Source organism: Nicotiana tomentosiformis, chromosome 7 (genome assembly GCF_000390325.3).
Source record: "Nicotiana tomentosiformis chromosome 7, ASM39032v3, whole genome shotgun sequence".
Lineage (NCBI taxonomy): Eukaryota > Viridiplantae > Streptophyta > Magnoliopsida > Solanales > Solanaceae > Nicotiana > Nicotiana tomentosiformis.
The window spans coordinates 75912796-75938493 of record NC_090818.1 but is presented as its reverse complement, the minus strand read 5'-3'; the positions used below and the strand labels follow the sequence as shown (position 1 = coordinate 75938493).

Sequence of the window (25698 nt, the reverse complement as noted above, 5' to 3'; positions counted from 1 at the left end):
ATTATTATTCAAGCTGATAAAGAAAAGTTTTACTATAGTAACTATGACAATAGAATGACGCAAAAAAGGATGCAGTAAATTAGAAGGCGAAAAAAAAATCATATCAGAAAAATCTGTATTGACAAGTCAAGCTGATAATTTACTCTAGACTAATTTGCCGACCCTTTCTTGTATGGACGCGGACAGGTAGTAGTGCTTGGGGCACCTAATGCTACCCCAAAACTTCACTTTAACAAAAATATTTCTGGTTGACCCATCATAGATTACACTAGTGTAGCTATATATAAAGGATAAATGAGCTGCTCATTAGGCATCATTAAATTATCTAGCAGTTGGCTCAAACTCCGATCTGTTCTCCCTATTCCCCCCTCCAACCAAGAGCTATCTATCAATCGATTCTTTCTTCCGGTGATGACAAAGGTATACCCGAATGGCAACGCCTCGTCTGGGAATAGTGCTGCAGCTCCAAAGCTGGCCTTCCCGGCCGATCATCATGCCAATGTGGTCCTCACCGTTTGGAAAAAATCGCTACTTTTCAATTGCGACGGTTTCACTGTGTTTGATAACCAAGGGAACCTCGTCTTTCGCGTCGACAATTACAACGCCGGCACCAAGGCGGAGATTGTACTCATGGATGCTTCTGGAAACTCTCTCCTCACCATCCGCCGAAAGGTACGTACCAATTACTATATTTATATTTAATTTTATGACGATAAATAATATTCTAATGATTTTGGTTTGGAAATTCAGAGGATAAGCCTGGCGGACAGCTGGTTGGTGTTCGAAGGAGAGACGGCCGTCAATCCGCTGTTTTCGGTGAAGAAGAATGTCAACCTTCTTAACACCAAGTCCTTGGCGCAGGTCTATGAGCACAGAAAAGCTTTATCTTCAAAGAAGAACAACGTGGTTTACGAGATTGAAGGATCCTATACGCAGCGTTGCTGTGCTGTTTACGACCAAAAGCGACGGCCGGTGGCTCTGATCAAGCGTAAGGAGGAGGCTGTAAGAGGGGTAGCGTTTGGGATCGACGTCTTCCGTCTCGTTGTACAACCTGAAGAAATTCATCCCTCCATGGCCATGGCCCTTGTTATCCTTCTTGATCAGATGTTCGGATCTCATTATTCCATTACCAAGCGATTTTCGACTTGTTGAAATTCAAGAATCCCAATAAAAGGCGGCTCAACCAGTACTCAACATAACTTGTCGTCGGGAAGTTGCTTCAGCGGAAAATCCTCCGCTTTGCGTATATAAAATTCTTCTGCAAATTTCGCCTACATGACTCGTTACCTGTTACCTCCCTTATTATCTTTTCCCTTTTTTGTTTGTGTTTTGTGCTTATTTGCTCCACAGCTAGTCTTTTCCTTTTAAATAAAAGACTAAGCTAAGAGTGGGAATTGTAAATCTTTTTGTATAAAGCACATACAAGGACAAATATCTACATCGAATACTAGGAAATATTAAAGCCGCCAATCCTTAAATCCAAGCACTCTCCACTGTGAATTTCTTCGTCGTCTCAAAACTCATTTGAGTATAGGCGAGAACAGTGAAAAGAAAGATTGTCATTAGTTTTATCTAATTTGTTTACATTTGGTGTTTTGATATTTCAATACGTCTGGTGTGATATTGACCTAAAATATGTATTACCTACTCTCTCTTTGTTAATTTAGACGAGATAGTTTGTATTGATACGGAATTTAAGAAAAAAAAAGAAGACTTTTAAAATATGTAATCTTAAAAGTTTAAGGGGTAAAAGCTTTGTGGGTTCATGATATTTGTGTGGTTACAAAAACTTTTTATTAAGGCTAAAATGGTAAAATGAATATTTTAAAGTTGAATTATTTTCAAATTTAGAAATGTGTCTGTAGACAATAAATTTGCGTCAGAAAAATAATCGATACTAAAAGATATTACAACGATCGTAGTATTTGATTTCAAATAATATGAGTGTACAATTTCTATGAATCCTCTAATTCTTCTTTCTAATAGTAAATAAATTCAAGGGCCTTTGAACTTGATCTTGAATCTATATTTATTTCTACGAACGATGATCTTGAATTCAACTAGCACGAACTTTAATTTGAACTCGTACACCTTGAATCTTGACTTGTTCTTCGTTCTTGAGCTTGAACTTGAACTTGATTGCTTGAAACTTGAAGCTTGAAACTTGTAGAGAAATTTGCGGCGTTTGATCTACGAGCTCTTTCTTGCTTCTTGTTATAACTTCTGGTATCTTTTCTGGGTTATGAATATCCCTATTTATAGTTGTGGGAGGGAAGAGTTATGATAAGAACAAGCTCTTTCCGACCAATCAAATTGAAGTCTGATATGGCCGCATTTGATTGGCCAGAACATGTCACTTGCACATGTGGCGCGATTTTATTGGTCTTTTAATGTGACTTGGCACGCCTTGTCATTTTGACAGATGACATGATCCTATTGGCTCTTCCGCTTGACTTGGCGTGCCACGTCATATGACACGTGGCATCGAACTGGGCCTCTAAGAAGATGATATGTTGGACTAGCTCAATTATATTGGACTTATATAATTAATCAAATAATATTAGCTCATAATATTTATTTAAATTAGTATATTTAAATTATAGTTTAAATTATTTATTAAATTTAAATTCAATAAATTTTATATACCTATAAATACTCATACTTCAAGATTTGTTGAGATATAGACTTTAAAAATCGAAAACGGGTAATGAAGTACTGTCGGTCTATCAAATTTGGCTTAGGCTAGCTTAGAGCACAAAAGATTATCCATGCGATTTTGTTACGTGTACACCCGGTCAATTATTTGAACAATATAATGACCATTTACTTTGTACAGGGATAAGACAAAACTATTGAAAGTTGTGATTTCAATGTGAAATCATAATTGCCGCCTGATATCTACGATCCTTTTGGGAAAGGGAGTTCTTTTCTTATTGTCATGATTAGACACAATTTTATATTTCTTATTTTTAATTTAAGTGGACATATTTCTTTTTTAGTCCGTATAAAAAAAAAATCTCTTTTTATATTAGAAAAGAATTTATTTTTATATAATGATTTATAGCTATACAAAATAAATATATCTTATTTTATACTATAAATTTAAAAGTTTTTTCTCTTTTTTAAAATTTTATGTTCAATCAAATAGGTTCACATAAATTGAAACGGAGAAACTATTAGATTTACAAGTCGTACAACAATTCGAGTCCATCTTGGATTCATTGTCGCCGCCGTAACCAGACGAATCCTATACGGAAAAGAATTGTTGCAGCTTCCTCATACACTCGATCCCACTTCGGCACTTCACTTTCAACCATTGTTTTTTGAAATCTATAAATACAGCATACTCTTTATTCTATTAGCATCGCCTTCAACGTTTGCAAACTATTTTGAGTCTACTTTTAATAATTTGAAAGTATTGAGCGAAAGTAATATTTTTTTATTTTTTTATGCTTTTTTTCCTTTATTAGTTTTTTTTGTAGGTCAAACAAGAAAGATATGTTTTTGTTTAACGAGATGATTCATGCATGAAGAAGATAATCTTGGGGTGTGAGGGGATGAGTACTCATCCTTGCCTGTATATCGGAGAGATTACTCTCAATGTGGCTCGACTATCGGAGAGATTACTCTCAATGTGGCTCGACTATCGGAGAGATTATTCTCAAAATGACCCGACTATCAGAGAGATTACTCTCAAAATGACCCGACTATCGGAGAGATTACTCTCAATGTGCCCCGACTATCGGAGAAATTACTCTCAATATGTCCCGACTATCGGAGAGATTACTCTCAATATGCCCCGACTATCGGAGAGATTACTCTCAAAATGACCCCACTATCGGAGAGATTACTATCAATGTGCCCCGACTATTAGAGAGATTCCTCTCAATGTGCCTCGACTATCGGAGAGATTACTCTCAATGTGGCTCGACTATCGGAGGGATTACTCTCAAAATGACCCGACTATCACAGAGATTACTCTCAATGTGCCCCGACTATCGGAGAGATTACTCTCAAAATGCCCCGACTATCGGAGAGATTACTCTCAATGTGGCTCGACTATCGGAGAGATTACTCTCAGTATGCCCCGACTATCGGAGAGATTACTCTCAAAATGACCCCACTATCAGAGAGATTACTATCAATGTGCCCCGACTATCAGAGAGATTACTCTCAATTTGCCTCGACTATCGGAGAGATTACTCTCAATGTGGCTCGACTATCGGAGAGATTACTCTCAAAATGACCCGACTATCGGAGAGCTTACTCTCAAGAGACTTACATGTCCACCTTAAGATTGTAAAATATAGTTTCCTTTTAAGGACATGCCAACTTAAGGTGCAAAGGGACTTATATGTCCACCTTAAGATTGGAAAGTTATAGTTTCCTTTTAAGGATAAACCCACGAAGAGGCCAACTTAAGGTGCAAAGGGACTTATATGTCCACCTTAAGATTGGAAAGTTATAGTTTCCTTTTAAGGACAATCCCACGAAGAGGCCAACTTAAGGTGCAAAGGGACTTATATGTCCACCTTAAGATTGGAAAGTTATAGTTTTCTTTTAAGGACAAACCCACGAAGATGCCAACTTAAGGTGCAAAGGGACATATACGTCCACCTTAAGATTGGAAAGTTATAATTTTCTTTTAAGGACTAACCCACGAAGAAGCCAACTTAAGGTGCAAAGGGACTCATATGTCCACCTTAAGATTGGAAAGTTATAGTTTCCTTTTAAGGACAAACCCACGAAGAAGCCAACTTAAGGTGCAAAGGGACTCATATGTCCACCTTAAGATTGGAAAGTTATAGTTTCCTTTTAAGGACAAACCCACGAAGAGGCCAACTTAAGGTGCAAAGGGACTCATATGTCCACCTTAAGATTGGATAGTTATAGTTTCCTTTTAAGGACAAACCCACGAAGAGGCCAACTTAAGGTGCAAAGGGACTCATATGTCCACCTTAAGATTGGAAAATTATAAAGCTTCAACTCGAAGACTTTGTGGACTTCACGACATTGACTTGAATATTTGGAATCTTTGAAGATTTGACGAACTTTGTAGACTTCAGCTTGAAGAGTGGCGAACGTGAAGACTTTAAATTGAAGACCGATGGATTTGAAGATTTCAACTTGAAGACCGATGGACTTGAAGACTTCAACTTGGAGACTTGGAGTGTTTAAACATTTCAACTTGAAGAGCAGCAAACTTGAAGACCGGAGTACTTAAAGATTTGGTGAATATGAAGACATAGTAAATCCCTGAACTTCAATGCAAATACTTGGTAACCTCCTAAAAGACTATAATCGCCCTATTGAAGACACTGGTTTATCATGAAGGCTTGCCCCCTCTAAGGCATATGTGATCCAAAGTTCAAAAGAAGAATGAAATTTCAGCCTGATTTTCACTTGTTGTTTGAATGAATTACTTCCATCATACTTCATTTGGACAACGACTAGGGCAATATGTATCTTTTGAACTTGTGCGACTGAACTCAGAATAAAACTCTAAGCTGCCTACGTACCTCGGTGAAGAGGATCAAGTCATACCGTAGTTCAGAATGGGTGATTTTTTTTTATTTTTTATTTTTTTTTTATGTCCTAACCTTTGCCTAGGCCGCCCCTTTCGAGGTTTTCAACCTAGCAAACCATTTTGTTTTGGGTGGGCCGTACACAGTTTAAACTTATGCGGGCCAGGAGTGTAGGAACATGCAGTTTAGGCTCATGCGTCAATGAGCGTTGCAACTTCAAGGATAATACTTCTTCAAAAACTTGCCATTGATAGGGCCGATTCTCATGCCATCTGCATCAACTAGCTTGTAAGCCCCACTTGAATAAGCTTCTTGTACGACATATGGCCCATCCCATTTTGAAGTGAACTTTCCTACAGGTTTATAGGAAGTAATTATGGGTCTTCGTATGGCAAGGACTTGATCCCCTACTTGAAAGGATCACGAGCGAACTCTTTTATTTAAGGCGCGAGACAATCGAGCTTGATAACATTCAAGATTCTGTTGAGCTTCCAACCACTTCTCATCAAGAGCCTCCAACTCTGCTAATCGAAGTCGAACATTTTCTTCATCAGTGATCCCTTCTTGAATATCCAGTCGTAATGAAGGTATTTAACGCTCGAGTGGCAAGACGGCTTCGACTCCATAAACAAGTGAATAATAAGTCATTTGTGTTGGCGTGTGGTGAGTCATCCTATATGCCCATAGAGCTTCTTCCATACGATCATTCCAATCTCGTTTGGATTTGGAGATGACTTTCTTTAACAAGTTGCATAGAGTTTTGTTGAATGCCTCAGCTAGACCATTGGCGGCAACATTGTACATCGAAGAGTTACGTTGCTTGAAGCCAAAGAGATCACAAATCTTGTTTATCAACCTATTATCAAATGGCTTTCCATTATCCGTTATTATGTAATGAGGAATGCCAAAGCGATAGATTACGTTTACTCGGATGCAACTTGCAACATTTTCCTTCTTTACCTCCTTAAGAGCAACAACTTTAGCCCATTTTGAGAAGTAGTCAGTTGCAGCCAAGATGTATAGGTGCCTACCAGAGGACTTTGGTAGTGGTCCAACAACATCCAATCCCCAAGCGTCAAACAGCCAGGATGCCACAGTAGGGTGCAACACTTCAGGAGGTTGATGAATAAAATTCGCATGGAATTGACAAGCCTTGCATCTTCGAACGTAGTCCAAGCAATCTTTTACCATCGTTGGCCAATAATATCCCATCCTTATTTATATGAAAGTGGAGCTTTGGTCCAGACTGATGTGACCCACATACACCAGAATGTGCCTCTTGCAAAGCTTGGAGTGCGTCTTCTTCCCCTAAGCATCACAAGAATACTCCCTTGAATGACCTTCTGTATATAGTATCTTTGTAGTAAAGGAAGCGAGGTGCACGGCGACGGATTTCAGTCCTTCTCCTCGGATTTTCTAGAAGTATCCCATAGCTTAAGTAGTTGATAATGGGTTGTCGCCATTCTTCTTTCTCAGCTTCAACCTCATTTGGCGGCGGTACTACTCATTTTTGGCAGACAGTAACTCGCGCTTGATCAGGCAAGGTTAACGATGAAGCTAGGACAGCTAAAGCATTAGCCTTCTTGTTTTCTTTCCTTGGCACATGTTGAATAGTCACGTCACCGATCCATCCTATTAAGCTTTTAGCATAATCATGATATGGGCGTAGTTTAGGTTTCTTGACCTCGTAACTACCTAAAAGCTGGTTGATCACCAACTGAGAGTCACCAAATACTTGCAATTGCAACCGCTTCATTTCGACAGCCATTTCAAGCCCAAGTATTAGTGCTTGGTACTCAGCAACGTTGTTAGAGCAGAGTTGCGTCAACGTAAAGAGTAGGGCAGAACTTCACCTTGAGAAGTGACAAATACTACACTAGCACTAGCTCCTCTGCGATGTGCAGCACCATGAAAGTACATCTTCCATGGAGGGTGAATTTCAATGACCATTGCATCGTCATCAGGTAGTTCGTCAGTTAGCTCCCAATCATCAGGTATAGGGGTGATCTGCCAAGAAGTCTGCCAATGCTTGTCCTTTTACAGCCTTTTGAGGGATGTACAAAATCTCGAATTGTTGAAATTGGAGATACCATCTTGCTAGTCGATCACTAAGAATAGGTTTTGACATCACGAACTTGATGGGATTGGTTTTAGAAACAAGACGAACAACATGAGCTTGAAAGTAGTGCTTCAACTTTTGAATTGAGAAGACTAGAGTCAAACAAAACTTTTCAATTGGCAAATAATTCAGCTCATTTGGTGTCATCATCCTGCTCAAGTAGTAAAGGGAGTTTTCTTCCCCCTCACTATTTTCTTGGGCCAACGGCACTCCAACAGATCTTTCGTGTGCTGAAATATATAGTATCAATGGCTTTTCAAGTATAGGGGCTGCTAAAACCGGAGGCTTCATCAAGTAGGATTTAATGCTCTCAAAGGTATTGCTACACGCTTGGTCCCATTTGAAAGGGACACCTTTCTTCATAAGGAGACTGAATGGTTGGCACCTCCCAGCTCGGTTTGAGATGAATCTCCTAAGGTATGCTAACTTTCCTTGCAGACTTTTCAATTCGTAAATATCCCGAGGCTCAGGCATTTTCAAGATTGCATCTACTTTGGCTTGATCAATTTTAATTCCTAGATGTAGGACAATGAAACCAAGGAACTTTTCAGAAGTAACTCCAAAGACGTATTTCAATGGATTCATCCTAAGTTGGTACCTCCGGAGCAACTCAAACACCATTCTCAAGTCTTTCAAGTGGTCGCCTCTCTTTTTTAATTTTACCACCAAGTCGTCCACATAGTATTTGACATTTTTGTGTAGAAGGTCATCAAAAATATTTTGCATAGTCCTTTGATAAGTAGCAGCAGCGTTCTTCAAGCCAAAAGGCATTACCTTGTAGCAATAAATACCCTTGGGGGTGCGGAATGCAGTAAGCTCTTCATCTTTTGCTTCCATGAAAATTTGGTTATAGCCTGACGAACCATCCATAAGCGACATTGCCTCATACCCAGTAGTAGTATCGATCATCAGCTCTGGAATAGGAAGCAGGAATTCATCTTTGGGACACACATTGTTGAGATCCCTGAAGTCGACGCACACTCGAATCTGGCCATTCTTCTTCCTTACAGGGACAATACTTGAAACCCATGTTGGGTACTTAACTTTACGAATAAAGCCAGCTTCGATGATTTTGTTAACTTCAGTTTCAATCAAGGGAACCAAGTCCGGCCTAAAGCGCCTTTGGGCTTGTTTTACAGGGCGAGCACCATTCTTGACGGCAAGGTGATGGACTGCTACTTTCGAGTCCAAGCCAGGCATCTCTTTGTAGTTCCAAGCAAAGACATCCCTAAACTCCTTGAGTAACTAAATATAAGTGCTTTCTTTATCCACTTCTAGTAAAACACTTAGGTAGGTGGGTCTTGGTTCTTCATCGGTGCCAAGGTTAACTTCTTTTAAGGCATCAACTATAGTCTTCACTCCTTCTTCAAGTTCAGGTGGAGCATCTTTCGCATCTTCATCTTCTTGAGGGTCCCCATCATTGAAAGATATGTGATAACATGATGAAACACCATCCAATTGCTCGTCATCCTCCATTAGAGATAAAACACCATGCTCGCCTTGTGCTGTAACGTGATACAAAGAACCCACTCTTTCTTCGTCTTCATCACGTTCTTTAGTGTAGACCACAGTGTATGGCTTCACCTTCAGTACCTCATCACACGAAACCATGAATTTTGTTTGTCGTTTCATTCTAGAAGGAACCAAACTTTGGAAATCTTTAGAGATCTTCTGAATTTTAGGCAAAGCGGCTGTTTTTGTATTTCGATAATTTCTCTGGAACTTATTCCCCTTCTTTAATGGACCCAATCTATCAAATATAGAAGTTCTCACAGTTGATTTTCCAAGTCGATCAAAGACAGAACGCCTGTTAGAAGCGGTAAATTCATCTTCTACAGTGATATAATTACTGCTCGCCCTTCTTATGGAGATGCGCACTGGTAACGGTTGCTTGTATCCCAAACCTTCACGTGGTTTCCTCGTCGCATCTTCTGATAGGAGCTTCCCTAACTTTGATGGCTCATTGGGATTGTATCCAGCTTTTGCAAATAGCCTGTAAGCATTAGGATCAAAACCTTCATCTGTTCGCTTTGTAGGGAGTGCCACATTCTGCAAACTATTTTGGGCTACAAACCCTGCAAGTGGCTTTGAGGACAACCTTACTACCTCAATTCATTTTACCGGAAGAGTTAACTCCTTTAGCATGTTAGTTTGGAGATTAGATGATTCGCCCTCATCTTTCTTTCTTTTAGGGACATATTGGAGTGCAGGACTTACTTTCTTTACATAAGACGCAATATCCCCTCTATGAGATTTATTCGCGTTGGGTTGTACCTCCTCAGTAACAGCGTTGGCTCTACCAGCAATCACCTTACCTCTTTTAGTTGTGGGCTCGCATTCTTGCATTTCATGCCATCATCAGCTTTTAGCTCCTTCACAATGCGGTTCTTTAAGTAAAACTTTGCATCGGCGAAGTGTGACTCAGCCTCGGTGAATGGCTCATCATCAACAACTATCTTCTTCTCGACTTCACCCTCGTAGTACTTCAAACACTGATGGTAGGTAGATGGAACCCCTTTATTCTCATGTATCCAAGGCCTTCCAAGCAAGATGTTGTATGAAGTCTTTGCATCGATCATATGCAACTATGCACTTGATTGCATGTCTTCAGTGGTGATTCCCAACTTGATCGCACCTATGGCTCTTTGCCCCCCTTGGTTGAATCCTTGGATCATCACATAACTTTCTGAGAGTTTATTCTTGGGAATACCAAGTTTTTTCACAGTGCAAATTGGCAAAATGTTCAATGAGGATCCTCCATCAATCAAAATTTGATTTACCCTTTCATCACACATATAGCCAACCAGGTACAATGGGCGGTTATGAAGAGTGTCACCTAGTAGAAGATTGTCATTTGTGAACGTGACTTTTTTCTCACAAGCATTAACTTCTTGAGGAGTGGACTCGATGAGCTTTTTTGAAGATGGTGCCAACGGTAGGTCATCACTCTTTTCTTCCCCTTCGTCAGCATGGCAACAAGAGGCATCAATACCCCCATGGGAAATCTTCATGTGGAACCAACTTGATAAAAATTCCTCCAAGGTCACTGGATGTCATGGCTTTTAAGGGTGGTGCACCTCCACTTTTGCTTTATTTAAGTGCCTAACTGGATTCCATCTCCTTGGTCTTTTTATCATCACTTTCCTTGTTGGTTGTTCTACTGATTCTTTTCGTGGGCTCCTTCTGTGGTACCTACGACGAGTCACCAACGTCCAACCTTCATCTTCCTCAGGTTGATCGTTTTTAACTTTGTTGTTCTCCAGTAATTCTTCATCTTTACTTATTTAAAACTACATAATTTGTCTGGACTGAATGAGCCAAATGTGATAGAGACTTGGTTTGCGCTTGCTTTCTCATCTTCAAGCACGATCTTCTTTTCATGAAGCAAGTCCATAACTTTGTCCTTGAAGACAAAGCACTTCTCTAGAGGGTGGCTCACAAGTCGATGATATTTGCAGTAATTTGGGTCATCAGTTTTCCCAGCTTCATTTGGCCGCTTCATCTCCGGAAGCTCAATGAGATTTCACTCGAGGAGTTCTTCAAAAATGGCTGGCACATCAGAATCCAGAAATGGGTACTCTTTCTCCTGCATTTCTTTTAGAGTCAACTTTCCACTTGGCTTATCTTGAAACGAAGTGGATTTCATATTCTGCTTCTTGCTCACCTTCATCGTGAACTTCACAGGTGATGTGTTGACATTCATAGCTTTTTTGTTTTCAGATCTTAGTACAAACTTGCTCCATTTTCTGACTTCTTGCTTGTCGTTCCCTTTGCAAGGTTTATAGATGGACAACCTATCATTTCCAGCGGAGGCCATGCTCAATTCCATGTCATTGGCACGAGTTGCAAGTTCTTCAAATGTGCTAGGCTTGATACCTTGCAAGATGTATCGCAATCCCCATTTCATGCCTTGGATGCACATCTCTATGCTAGGAGCTTCATTAAGCCTGTCTTTACAGTTGAGGCTTGCGTTCCTCCAACATCATGCTCACAGTGCGCCTTGTGCTATAAAAGCGATTGAGGAACTCTTGCTCTAGTTGATCCCAGCTATCAATAGATCCTACCTCGAGGTCTGTATACCAATCGAAAGCATTTCCTTTTAGCGAGCGGACAAACTGTTTGACAAGGTAATCTCCATAAGTCCCAGCGTTGTTGCATGCCTCAACGAAGTGCGCCACATGTTGCTTTGGATTGCCTTTACCATCAAACTGTTGAAACTTTGGAGGTTGATAGCGAGCAGGCATCTTCAACATATCGATCCTTACAGTGTACGGCTTTGCGTATGTAAGGGAGGACTTGGCAGCAACTTCATATTTATTCTTAATAGTTCCCTCAATGAACTCCTTCAGTTGATCGATGGGAATCATCCCTTCAGATGGGACAGGGATAGCCTTAGCGGATGCTACTCGTATCGGGGGAGAATCAATCTTTGAACTTCTCGGAGCTTGCCAGGTGCATGGGTGGATTATTTTTCCATCAAGATTCCCACCCTGTCTGTTAGCCTGTCAATTCTAGCATCTTGATTTTGCATGCACTTGGACAGGCCAGAGATTGCTTCCGTCAAGTTCGCCAACTGCTCTTCCACAGATGAAGTGTTTGTTACCATAACTTGCGTGATTGTTGTAGATGATGGGGAGTAGCATGGATTGTCACACAGATTGATTCTCGAATGGCTCACGCTACGCAGTGTAAGTGGGGAGGAACCATCACTTGAAGCATCATCATCTTCCTTCACGACCGAGTTCTTGGATCCGGAGAGGTCAAGCAGAGCAAGAGTTTTCTTGATCTTTTCAGCAACATCGCTTCCTCCTTCGGGTATGTTTATGGAAGATCTTGCTCCTTTTGAGGATGAAGATCCGAAAATATGGGTTGATGCGGACGACACTTGGGGTGCTTGTTGTCCTAACGAGCTTGCTTTACTCCTCGTAACTAGTCCAAAGTTTCCAAAGGTAACATCGAGGATGCTTTCCACATCAGCATAAAACCTGGAATTAGCAGCCTTAGTGGAAGTTGAACTGGAGTTGATTTTCTTTGAAGCTATTTCAATGTTCTTGAACTTTGGTGATTTGAAAAGTTGAGATGAGAGGTAGAGATTGTCCCACTGGGTGTGCCAGAATTTGTAGAGAATATTACAACAGTCGTAGTATTTGATTTCAAATAATATGAGTGTACAATCTTTATGAATCCTATGATTCTTTTTTCCAATAGTAAATAAATTTAAGGGCCTTTGAGCTTGATCTTGAATCTATATTTGTTTCCACGAATGATGATCTTGAATTCAACTAGCACGAACTTTGATTTGAACTCGTACTTCTTGAATCTTGACTTGTTCTTCCTTCTTGAGCTTGAACTTGATTTCTTGAACTTGAACTTGATTTCTTGAATCTTGAAACTTGTAGAGAAATTTATGGCGTTTGATCCACGAGCTCTTTCTTGCTTCTTGTTATAAATTCTTGTGTGTTTTCTGGGTTATGAAGACCCCTATTTATAGTTGTGGGAGGGAATAACAGTCTGCTTCAATGTCAAAAAGAGTTTGTTCTTATCATAACTCTTTCCTTCCACAACTATAAATAGGGGTCTTCATAACCCAGAAAAGACACCAGAAGTTATAACAAGAAGCAAGAAAGAGCTCGTGGATCAAACGCCGCAAATTTCTTTACAAGTTTCAAGATTCAACCAATCAAGTTCAAGTTCAAGAAATCAAGTTCAAGCTTAAGAACGAAGAACAAGTCAAGATTCAAGGAGTACGAGTTCAAATCAAAGTTCGTGCTAGTTGAATTCAAGATCATCGTTCGTGGAAACAAATATAGATTCAAGATCAAGCTCAAAGGCCCTTAAATTTATTTACTATTGAAAAGAAAAATCAAAGGATTCATAGAGATTGTACACTCATATTATTTGAAATCAAATACTACGATTGTTGTAATATTTTCCAGTCTCGATTATTTTCCTGACATAAATTTATTGTCTACAAATTCTGGCACGCCTAGTGGGACAATCTCTACCTCTCATCTCAACTTTTCAAATCACCAAAGTTCAAGAACATTGAAATGGCTTCAAAGAAAATCAACTCCAGTTCAACTTCCACCAAGGCTGCTAATTACAGGTTCTATGCTAATGTGGAAAGCATCCTCGATGTTACCTTTGGAGGTTTTGGACCAGTTACGAGGAGAAAAGCAAGCTCGTTAGGACAACAAGCACCCCAAGTGCCGTCCGTATCAACCCCTATTTTTGGATCTTCATCCTCAAAATGAGAAAGATCTTCCACAAACGTACCCGAAGGAGGAAGCGATGTTGCCGAAAAGATCAAGAAAACTCTTGCTCTGCTTGACTTCTCCGGATTCATGAACTCGGCTTTGAAGGAAGATGATGATGCTTCAAGTGATGGATCCTCCCCACTTACACTGCGTAGCGTGAGCCATTCGAGAATCAATATGTGTGATAATCCATGCTACTCCCCATCATTTACAACAATCATACAAGCTATGGTGACAAATACTTCATCTGTGGAAGAGTTGTTGGCGAACTTAATGTAAAGCAATCGCTGGCTTGACCAAGTGCATGCAAAATCAAGATGCTAAAATTGACAAGCTAACAGATAGGGTAAGAATCTTGATGGAAGAAGAATTCACCCATGCACCTGGCAAGCTCACAGAAGTTCCAGAGATTGATTATCCCCCGATACGAGTAGCATCTGCTAAGGCTATCCCTGTCTCATCTGAAGGGATGATTCCCATCGATCAACTGAAGGAGTTCATTGAAGGAACTATTAAGAATAAATATGAAGTTGCTGCCAAGTCCTCCCTTAAATACGCAAAGCCGTACACTGCAAGGATCGATATGTTGAAGATGTTTGCTGGCTATCAACCTCTAAATTTTCAATAGTTTGATGGTAAAGGCAATCCAAAGAAACATGTGGCACACTTCGTTGAGACATAAAACAACGCTGGGACTTATGGAGATTACCTTGTCAAACAGTTTGTCCTCTCGCTAAAAGGAAATGCTTTTGATTGGTATACAGACCTCGAGGTGGGATCTATTTATAGTTGGGATCAACTAGCGCAAGAGTTCCTCAATCGCATTTATAGCACAAGGCACACTGTGAGCATGGTGGAACTCACAAATACTCGTCAACGGAAAGGTGAACCAGTTATCGACTTTATAAATTGTTAGAGGAATGCAAGCCTCAACTGTAAAGATAGGATTAGTGAAGCTTCTGGCATAGAGATGTGCATCCAAGGCATACATTGGGGATTGCACTACATCTTGCAAGGTATCAAGCCTAGCACATTTCAAGAACTTGCAATTCGTGCCCATGACATGGAATTGAGCATGGCCTCCGCTGGAAATGAGAGGCTGCCCATCTATGAACCTCGCAAAGGGAACGACAAGCAAGAAGTCAGAAAATGGAGCAAGTTTGTACCAAGATCTGAAAACAAAGAAGCTATGAATGTCAACACATCACCTGTGAAGTTTACGACGAAGGTGAGCAAGAAACAGAGTATGAAATCCACTTCGTTTCAAGATAAGCCAAGTGGAAAGTTGACTCTAAAAGAAATGCAAGAGAAAGAGTGCCCATTTTTGGATTCTGATGTGCCAGCCATTTTCGAAGAACTCCTCGAGTTAAATCTCATTGAGTTTCCGGAGATGAAGCGGCCAAATGAAGCTGGGAAAACTGATGACCCAAAGTACTGCAAATATCATCGACTTATGAGCCACCATCTGGAGAAGTGATTTTTCTTCAAGGACAAAGTTATGGACTTGGTTCGTGAAAAGAAGATCGTGCTTGAAGATGAGAAAGCAAGCGCAAACTAAGTCTCTATCACATTTGGCTCATTTAGTCCAGATGCATTATGTAGTTTTAAAGAAAGTAAAGATGAAGAATTACTGGAGAACAACAAAGTTGAAGACGATCAACCTAAGGATGATGAAGATTGGACGTTGGTGACTCATCGTAGACACCACAAAAGGAGCCCGTGAAGAGAATCAGTAGAACAACCAACAAGGAAAGTGATGGTAAAAAGACCAAGGAGATGGAATCCAATTAAACACTTAAAGAAAGCAAAAGTGGAGGTGCACCACCCTCAAAAGCCACGACATCCAGTGACCTTGGAGGAATATTTACCAAGTTAGTTCCGCATGAAGATTTCCCATGGGGGTATTGATGCCTCCTGTTGCCATGCTGACGAAGGGGAAGAAAAGAGTGATGACCTACCGTTGGCACCATCTTCGAAAAAGCTCATCGAGTCCACTCCTCAAGAAGTTAATGCTTGTGAGGAAAAAGTCATGTTCACAAATGACGATCTTCTGCTAGATGACACTCTTCATAACCGCCCATTGTACCTGGTTGGCTATATGTTTGATTAAAGCGTAAATCAAATTTTGGTTGATGAAGGATCCTCAGTGAACATTTTGCCAATTCACACTGTGAAAAAACTTGGTATTCCCATGAACAAACTCTCAGAAAGTTGTGTGATGATCCAAGTATTCAACCAAGCGGGGCAAAGAGCCATAGGTGCGATCAAGTTGAGAATCACCATTGAAGACATGCAATCAAGTGCATGGTTGCATATGATCGATGCAAAAACTTCATACAACGTCTTGCTCGGAAAGCCTTGGATACATGAGAATAAAGGGGTTCCATCTTCCTACCATCAATATTTGAAGTACTACGAGGATGAAGTCGAGAAGAAGATAGTTGCTGATGATGAGCCATTCACCGAGGCTGAGTCACACTTCGCTGATGCAAATTTTTACTTGAAGAACTGCATTGTGAAGGAGCTAAAAGCTGATAATGGCATGAAAAGCAAGAATGATGAGCCCACAACTAAAAGAGGTGAGGTGATTGCTGGTAGAGCCAAAGCTGTTTCTGAGGAGGTACAACCCAACGCGAATAAATCTCATAAAGGGGATATTACGTCTTATGGCAAGAAAGTAAGTCCTGCACTCCAATATGTCCCTAAAAGAAAGAAAGATGAAGGCGGATCATCTAATCTCCAAAATAACATGCTAAAGGAGTTAACTCTTCCGGTAAAACTAATTGAGGCAATAAGGTTGTCCTCAAAGCCACTTGCAGGGTTTGTAGCCCAAAATCGTTTGCAGAATGTGGCACTCCCTACAAAGCGAACAGATGAAGATTTTGATCCTAATGCTTACAGGCTATTTGCAAAAGCTGGATACAATCCCAATGAGCCATCAAAGTTAGGAAAGCTCCAATCAAAAGATGCGATGAGGCAACCACGTGAAGGTTTGGGATACAAGCAACCGTCACCAGTGCGCATCTCCATAAGAAGGGCGAGCAACAATTATATCACTGTAGAAGACAAATCTGCCGCTTCTAACAGACCTTCTGTCTTTGATGGACTTGGAAAATCAACTGTGAGAACTTCTATATTTGAGAGATTGGGTCCATTAAAGAAGGGAAATAAGTTCCAGAGAAGATATCGAAATACAAAAACAGCCGCTTTGCCCAAAATTCAGAAGATCTCTAATGATTTCAAAAGTTTTGGTTCCTTCTAGAATGAAGCGACAAACAAAAGTCATGGTTTCGTGTGATGAGGTACTGAAGGTGAAGTAATACACTCTGGTCTACACTAAAGAACATGATGAAGACGCAGAAAGTATGGGTTCTTCGTATCACGTTACAACACAAGGCGAGCATAGTGTTTTATCTCTAATGGAGGATGACGAGAAATTGGATGATGTTTCACCATGTTATCACATATCCTTCAACGATGGGGACCCTCAAGAAGATAAAGATGCGAAAGATGCTCCACCTAAACTTGAAGAAGGAGTGAAGACTTCAGTTGATGCCTTAAAAGAAGTTAACCTTGGCACCGATGAAGAACCAAGACCCACCTACCTAAGTGTTTTACTAGAAGTGGATGAAGAAAGCACTTATATTTAATTACTCAAGGAGTTCAGGGATGTCTTTGCTTGGAGCTACAAAGAGATGCCTGGCTTGGACCCGAAAGTAGCAGTCTATCACCTTGCCGTCAAGAATGGTGCTCGCTTTGTTAAACAAACCCAAAGGCGCTTTAGGCCGGACTTGGTTCCCTTGATTGAAACCGAAGTTAACAAACTCATCGAATATGGCTTTATTCGTGAAGTTAAATACCCAACATGGGTTTCAAGTATTGTCCCTGTAAGGAAGAAGAATGGCCAGATTCAAGTGTGCGTCGACTTCAGGGATCTTAATAATGCGTGTCCCAAAGATGAATTCCCGTTTCCTATTCCAGAGCTGATGATCGATGCTACTATTGGGTATGAGGCAATGTCGCTTATGGATGGTTCGTCAGGCTATAACCAAATTCGCATATCATCAAAAGATGAAGAGCTTACTGCATTCCGCACCCCCAAGGGTATTTATTGCTACAGGGTAATACCTTTTGGCTTGAAGAACGTTGGTGCTACTTATCAAAGGGCTATGCAGAATATTTTTGATGACCTTCTACACAAAAATGTCGAATGCTATGTGGACGACTTGGTGGTAAAATCAAGAAAGAGAGGCGACCACTTAAAAGACTTGAGAATGGTGTTTGAGTTACTCCGGAGGTACCAACTTAGGATGAATCCATTGAAATGCGCCTTTGGAGTTACTTCCGGAAAGTTCCTTGGTTTCATTGTCCGACATCGAGGGATTGAAATTGATCAAGCCAAAGTAGATGCAATCTTGAAAATGCCTGAGCCTCGGGATATTCACGAATTGAAAAGTCTATAAGGAAAGTTAGCGTACCTTAGGAGATTCATCTCAAACCTAGCTGGGAGGTGCCAACAATTCAGTCGCCTTATGAAGAAAGGTGTCTCTTTCAAATGGGACCAAGCGTGTAGCCTTTGAGAATATTAAATCCTACTTGATGAAGCCTCCGGTTTTAGCAACCCCTATACTTGGAAAGCCATTGATACTATATATTTTAGCATAAGAAAGGTCTGTTGGAGCACTGTTGGCCCAAGAAAATAGTGAGGGAAAAGAAAACTCCCTTTACTACTTGAGCAGGATGATGACACCAAACGAGATGAATTATTCGCCAATTGAAAAGTTGTGTTTGGCGCTAGTCTTCTCAATTCAAAAGTTGAAGCACTACTTTCAAGCTCATGTTGTTCGTTTTGTTTCTAAAGTTTATCCCATCAAGTTCGTTATGTCAAAACCTGTTCTTAGTGATCGACTAGCGAGATGGTATCTCTAGTTTCAACAATTCGAGATGTTGTACATCCCTTAAAATGTTGTAAAAGGACAAGCATTGGCAGACTTCCTGGCAGATCACCCTATACCTGATGATTGAGAGTTAACTGACGAACTACCTGATGAGGACGCCATGGTCATTGAAGTTCAGCCTCCATGGAAGATGTACTTTGATGGTGCTGCACATCGCGGAGAAGCTGGTGTTGGTGTAGTATTTGTCACTTCTCAAGGTGAAGTTCTGCCCTACTATTTTATGTTGATGCAACTCTGCTCTAACAACGTTGCTGAGTACCAAGCACTAACACTTGGGCTTGAAATGGCTGTCAAAATGAAGAGGTTGCAATTGCAAGTCTTTGGTGACTCTCAGTTGGTGATCAACCAGCTTTTAGGTAGTTACGAGGTTAAGAAACCTAAACTACGCCCATATCATGATTATGCTAAAAATTAATGGGATGGGTCGGTGACGTGACTATTCAACATGTGCCAAGGAAAGAAAACAAGAAGGCTGATGCTTTAGCTGCCCTAGCTTCATCGTTAACCCTGCCTGATCAAGCGCAAGTTACTGTCTGCCAAAAATGGGTAGTACCGCCACCAAATGAGGTTGAAGGTGAAGGAAATGAACTCAAGCATCTTGTCGCTGTTTCTGAAACTGAAAAAGAAGAATGGCGACAACCCATTATCGACTACTTAAGCTATGTGATACTTCCAAAAAATCCAAGGAGAAGGACTGAAATCCATTGTCGTGCACCTCGCTTCCTTTACTACAAAGATACTCTATATAGAAGTTCATTCGAGGGAGTACTCTTGCGATGCTTAGGGTCACATCAGTCTGGACCAAAGCTCCACTCTCATATAAATAAGGATGGGATATTATTGGCCAACGATGGTAAAAGATTGCTTGGACTACGTTCGAAGATGCAAGGCTTGTCAATTCCATGTGAATTTTATTCATCAACCTCCTGAAGTGTTGCACCCGACTGTGGAATCCTGGCCGTTTGATACTTGGGGATTGGATGTTGTTGGACCACTGCCAAAGTCCTCTGGTGGGCACCTATACATTTTGTCTGCAAATGGCTACTTCTCAAAATGGGCTAAAGTTGTTGCTCTTAAGGAGGTAAAGAAGGAAAATGTTGGAAGTTTCATCCGAGTAAACATAATCTATCCCTTTGGCATTCCTCGTTACATAATAACGGATAATGGAAGCCATTTGATAATAGGTTGATGAACAAAATTTATGATCTCTTCGGCTTCAAGCAACGTAACTCTTCGATGTACAATGCTGCCGCTAATGGTCTAGTTGAGGCATTCAACAAAACTCTATGCAACTTGTTAAAGAAAGTAGTCTCCAAATCCAAACGAGATTAGAATGACCATATGGAAGAAGCTCTATAGGCATATAGGACGACTCACCGCACGCCAACACAAGCGACTCCTTATTCACTTATTTATGGAGTCAAAACCGTCTTGCCACTTGAGCGTCAAATACCTTCATTACGACTGGCTATTCAAGAAGGGATCACTGATGAAGAAAATGCTCAACTTAGATTAGCAGAGTTGGAGGCTCTTGATGAGAAGAGGTTGGAAGCTCAACAGAATCTTGAATCTTATCAAGCTCGATTGTCTCGCGCCTTCAATAAAAGAGTTCGCCCAAGATCCTTTCAAGTAGGGGATCAAGTCCTTGCCGTACGAAGACCCATAATTACTTCATATAAACATGTAGGGAAGTTCACTTCAAAATGGGATGGGCCATATGTCGTACAAGAAGCTTATTCAAGTGGGGATTACAAGCTAGTTGATGCAGATGGCATGAGAATCGGCTCTATCAATGGCAAGTTTTTGAAGAAGTATTATCCTTGAAGTTGCAATGCTCCTTGACGCATGAGCCTAAATTGCATGTTCCTACACTCCTGGCCCGCATGAGTCTAAACTGTGTACGGCCCACCCAAAAACAAAATGGTCCGCAAGGTTGAAAACCTCGAAAGGGGCGGTCTAGGCAAAAGTTAGGACATAAAAAAAAAAAATCACCCATTCTGAACTACGGTATGACTTGATCCTCTTCACCGAGGTACGTAGGCAGCTTAGAGTTTCATTCTGAGTTCAGTCGCATAAGTTCAAAAGATACATAATGCCCTAGTCATTGTTCAAAAGAAGTATGATGGAAGTAATTTATTCAAACAACACTTGAAAATCAGGCTGAAATTTCATTCTCTTTTTGAACTTTGGATCTCATATGCCTTAGAGGGGGCAAGCCTTCATGATAAACCAGTGTGTTCAATAGGGAGATTATAGTCTTTTAGGAGGCTACCAAGTATTTGCACTGAAGTTCAGGGATTTACTATGTCTTCATGTTCACCAAATCTTTAAGTTTTCCGGTCTTCAAGTTTGCTGCTCTTCAAGTTGAAATGTTTAAACCCTCCAAGTCTCCAAGTTGAAGTCTTCAAGTCCGTCAGTTTTCAAGTTGAAGTCTCCAAGTTGAAATCTTCAAATCCGTCGGTCTTCAAGTTGAAGTCTTCATGTTCGCCACTCTTCAAGTTGATGTCTGCAAAGTCCGTCAAATCTTCAAAGTTTCCAAATATTCAAGTCAATGTCGTCAAGTCCACGAAGTCTTCGAGTTGAAGCTTTATAATTTTCCAATCTTAAGGTGGACATATAAGTCCCTTTGCACCTTAAGTTGGCCTCTTCGTGGGTTTGTCCTTAAAAGAAAACTATAACTTTCCAATCTTAAGTTAGACATATGAGTCCCTTTGCACCTTAAGTTGGCCTCTTCGTGAGTTTATCCTTAAAAGGAAACTATAACTTTTCAATCTTAAGGTGGACATATGAGTCTGTTTGCACCTTAAGTTGGCCTCTTCGTGGGTTTGTCCTTAAAAGGAAACTATAACTTTCCAATCTTAAGGTGGACGTATAAATCCCTTTGCACCTTAAGTTGGCCTCTTCGTGGGTTTGTCCTTAAAAGGAAACTATAACTTTCCAATCTTAAGGTGGACATATAAGTCCCTTTGCACCTTAAGTTGGCCTCTTCGTGGGCTTGTCCTTAAAAGGAAACTATAACTTTCTAATCTTAAGGTGGACATATAAGTCCCTTTGCACCTTAAGTTGGCCTCTTCGTGGGCTTGTCCTTAAAAGAAAACTATAACTTTCCAATCTTAAGGTGGACATATAAGTCCCTTTGCACCTTAAGTTGGCCTATTCGTGGGCTTGTCCTTAAAAGGAAACTATAACTTTCTAATCTTAAGGTGGACATATAAGTCCCTTTGCACCTTAAGTTGGCCTCTTCGTGGGCTTGTTCTTAAAAGAAAACTATAACTTTCCAATCTTAAGGTGGACATATAAGTCCCTTTGCACCTTAAGTTGGACTCTTCTTGGGTTTATCCTTAAAAGGAAACTATAACTTTCTAATCTTAAGGTGGACATATAAGTCCCTTTGTACATTAAGTTGGCATATCCTTAAAAGGAAACTATGTTTTCCAATCTTAAGGTGGACATTTAAGTCTCTTGAGAGTAATCTCTCTGATAGTCGGGTCATTTTGAGAGTTATCTCTCCGATAGTCGAGCCACATTGGGAGTAATCTCTCCAATAGTCGAGGCACATTGATAGTAATCTCTCCGATAGTCGGGGCACATTGAGAGTAATCTATCTTATAGTCGGGTCATTTTGAAAGTAATCTCTTTGATAGTCGGGGCACATTGAGAGTAATCTCTCCGATAGTCGAGCCACATTGAGAGTAATCTCTCCGATAGTCGTGGCATATTGAGAGTAATCTCTCCGATAGTTGGGGCAAATTGAGAGTAATCGCTTCGATAGTCGAGCCACATTGAGAGTAATCTCTCCGATAGTCGAGCCACATTGAGAGTAATCTCTCCGATAGTCGAGCCACATTGAGAGTAATCTCTCCGATATTCGGGCAAGGATGAGTACTTATTCCCTCACACCCCAAGATTGTCTTCTTCATGCATGCATCATCTCGTTAAACAAGAACACACCTTTCTTGTTTGACCTATAAAAAAAATCAATAAAGGAAAAAAAGCACAAGAAAATAAAAAGAAATTATTTTTGCATCATTACTTTTAAATTATCAAAAGTAGACTCAAAGTGGTTTGCCAAAGTTGAAGGTAATGTTAATAGAATAAATAGTATGCTGTATTTATAGATTTCAAAAGACTATGGTTGAAAGTGAAGTGCCGATGTGGGATCGAGTGTATAACGAAGCTGCAACAATTCTTTTCCGTACAGGATTCGTCTGGTTACGGCGGCGACAATGAATCCAAGATGGACTCGAATTGTTGTAAGAATTGCAAACCTAATATAAAATTGTGTCTAATCATGACAAAATAAGAAAAGACTCCCTTTCCCAAAACGAATCGTAGATATCAGGCGGCAATTATGATTTCACATTGAAATCACAACTTTCAATAGTTTTGTCCTATCACAACTTTCAATAGTTTTGTTCAAATAATTAACTGGATGTACACGTAACAAAATCGCATGGACAATCTTTTGTGCTCTAAGCTCGCCTAAGCCAAATTTGATAGACCGACAGTACTTCATTACTCATTTTTGATTTTGACAAGTCTACACCTCAGCAAGTTTTAGTAGAGACATTTATAGACATATAAAATTTATTAAATTTAAATTTAATAAATAATTTAGACTATAATTTAAATATACTAATTCAAATAAATATTATGAGCTAATATTATTAGATTAATTATATAAGTCCAATATAATTGGGCTAGCCCATTTAATTGGGCTAAAGTGATGAGCCCACTTTATTAAACCCAAGATATCATCTTACTAGAGGCCCAGTTCGATGCCACGTGTCATATGACGTGGCACGCCAAGTCAAGCGGAATAGCCAATAGGATCATGCCATGTGTCAAAATGACAAGGCATGCCAAGTCACATTAAAAGGCCAATGAAATCGCGCCACATGTGCAAGTGACATATTCTGGCCAATCAAATGCGTCCATGTCACACTTCAATTTGATTGGTCGGAAAGAGTTTGTTCTTATCATAACTTTTTCCTCCCACAACTATAAATAGGGGTCTTCATAATCCAGAAAAGATACCAGAAGTTATAACAAGAAGCAAGAAAGAGCTCGCGGATCAAACGCCGCAAATTTCTTTACAAGTTTCAAGCTTCAAGCAATCAAGTTCAACTTCAAGAAATCAAGTTCAAGCTCAAGAACGAAGAATAAGTCAAGATTCAAGGAGTACGAGTTCAAATCAAAGTTCGTGCTAGTGGAATTCTAGATCATCGATCGTGGAAACAAATATAGATTTAAGATCAAGCTCAAAGGCCCTTGAATTTATTTACTATTGAAAAGAAGAATCAGAGAATTTATAGAGATTGTACACTCATATTATTTGAAATCAAATACTATAATTGTTGTAATATTTTTCAATCTCGATTATTTTCCTGACGCAAATTTATTGTCTACAATTATATTTGAAAGCTCTTGATAATATAAGTAGTAGTCTACCTACATAGAGAGATTACAGATTTACTTTAATTTACGGCTATTTCATTGTTTTATTTGCGTAGAGAGAGTTTTATTGGTAAAATATGCATAGGACACATGGCCAACACGAGAGCCGACACATCGCTAATATTCCTTAGTCACCAGCTTGTCACTCAAAATTTGAGTCCGAAACCAAAATAATCGCAAACTTCAACTAGAATAACCAAAAAAACTTGTAAAAGAAAAAGAACATAGCGCATGATACGCATACTATATACCCCAAATATCGCAGGCTAACGGACGTGTGGCCAATTTTGATCTGGTATAGTGCATGGTAGCAATGCGCTATACCTGTCCACCCTTAGAACATCCCAGGCAATGAGTATTAGGGATGGCAACGGGGTGGTGCAGGTTTGAGATTTTGCAGGGCGGGGCGGGTTTAAGGTTATGCGGATGCAGGTACGAATGTGGATGCGGGGCGAGTTCAGATTTTTAAAAAGTGTTTAAAGCGATTACGGGGTGGTTGCGAGTTTAGTTGCGGGTTTGTTACGGGCTGCGTATTAGATCAAAATAAGTAGCTAAGTTAAGGATTTGCAACTAAAAATTTTACCTTCTACACATTTAATTCCTGAACAAATAATTTTTGGTACGTATTTACTAATTATTACTACAAATCTTATGACAATAATCTATAATCTTAAATATATAATTTCCCATTGTACTTTTGAGAGAACTTTTTTTTTTTTGCAAAATAAATATGTATTGGATAATTGTAGTTTCTTTTTGTTTTGGACTGTTCTTTCTATTTATTAATATAAGTGTCTGAACCCTGCAATTTTGCTAAATAAATTATAGGATCATAAATTTCGGAGCCAAAGCTAAAATTATCCCGTGAAAGAAAAATAACAGTGAAAGAAAAATAGTAATAACAGAGCATATAAAGGTCTCTCTCTAAGTAAATACTACTATATTTTATATACAAAGCAAAAATAAATGTTAGAGAAGGGAAAAAGTGAGTATATTAATTAGCAATTCACTGTCTAAAGCTTAATTATTTTTAAAAAAATATCTAAAGAAAGGAGATGAATGATGTCTCAAGTTAGAAAAAGATTTGCCACTGAATTACTCACTAAAAAACTGGGAAAAAACATTGTTATACGGGGCGGTGCAGGATGGGGTTATGCACGGCGGGGCGGGGCGAGGCGAGGCCGGACGGGTTGAATTTTTTGCGGGTTAAGGTTCAACCCGCCCCGCAATCGCCCCACCCGGGCCCATTGCCATCTCTTATTGAGTCTATTGGCCTATGTTCTTCAGCTTCTCTCCCATTTTCTCTTTTCTTTAACTTCATCTTAAATTAGTTATGTCTAATACTTCACAAAGTTCAATTTATTTCATAAAATGCCATATTA

General features: G+C 39.9%; 2 protein-coding genes across 2 annotated transcripts; both read left to right on the top strand.

Moving 5' to 3' along the window:
- The first annotated feature begins 202 nt into the window (after positions 1-202).
- Positions 203-1607, top strand: LOC104100353 (protein LURP-one-related 8). The gene is made up of 2 exons (XM_009607565.4): positions 203-672; positions 751-1607. The coding sequence occupies exons 1-2, from the start codon at positions 295-297 to the stop codon at positions 1150-1152; spliced, it is 780 nt and encodes a 259-aa protein (XP_009605860.3). The 5' UTR covers positions 203-294; the 3' UTR covers positions 1153-1607.
- Positions 1608-19273: 17666 nt separating this feature from the next.
- On the top strand, positions 19274-20683 carry LOC138895835 (uncharacterized). The gene is made up of 3 exons (XM_070180574.1): positions 19274-19712; positions 19792-19940; positions 20219-20683. Exons 1-3 carry the CDS (start codon positions 19274-19276, stop codon positions 20681-20683), a joined length of 1053 nt encoding a protein of 350 aa, XP_070036675.1.
- Positions 20684-25698: the final 5015 nt, after the last annotated feature.

What these genes read in the sequence shown, in the direction of transcription:
- LOC104100353 (XM_009607565.4), top strand. Translation starts at nt 295, where the DNA reads ATGAGCTGCTCATTAGGCATCATTAAATTATCTAGCAGTTGGCTCAAA. An exon ending in TCCTCACCATCCGCCGAAAG is followed by an intron (nt 673 to 750) that starts GTACGTACCAAT and finishes TTGGAAATTCAG; the next exon opens with AGGATAAGCCTGGCGGACAG.
- LOC138895835 (XM_070180574.1), top strand. Translation starts at nt 19,274, where the DNA reads ATGGGATGGGTCGGTGACGTGACTATTCAACATGTGCCAAGGAAAGAA. An exon ending in GATATTATTGGCCAACGATG is followed by an intron (nt 19,713 to 19,791) that starts GTAAAAGATTGC and finishes AACCTCCTGAAG; the next exon opens with TGTTGCACCCGACTGTGGAA. An exon ending in AAGTTGTTGCTCTTAAGGAG is followed by an intron (nt 19,941 to 20,218) that starts GTAAAGAAGGAA and finishes GAAGCTCTATAG; the next exon opens with GCATATAGGACGACTCACCG.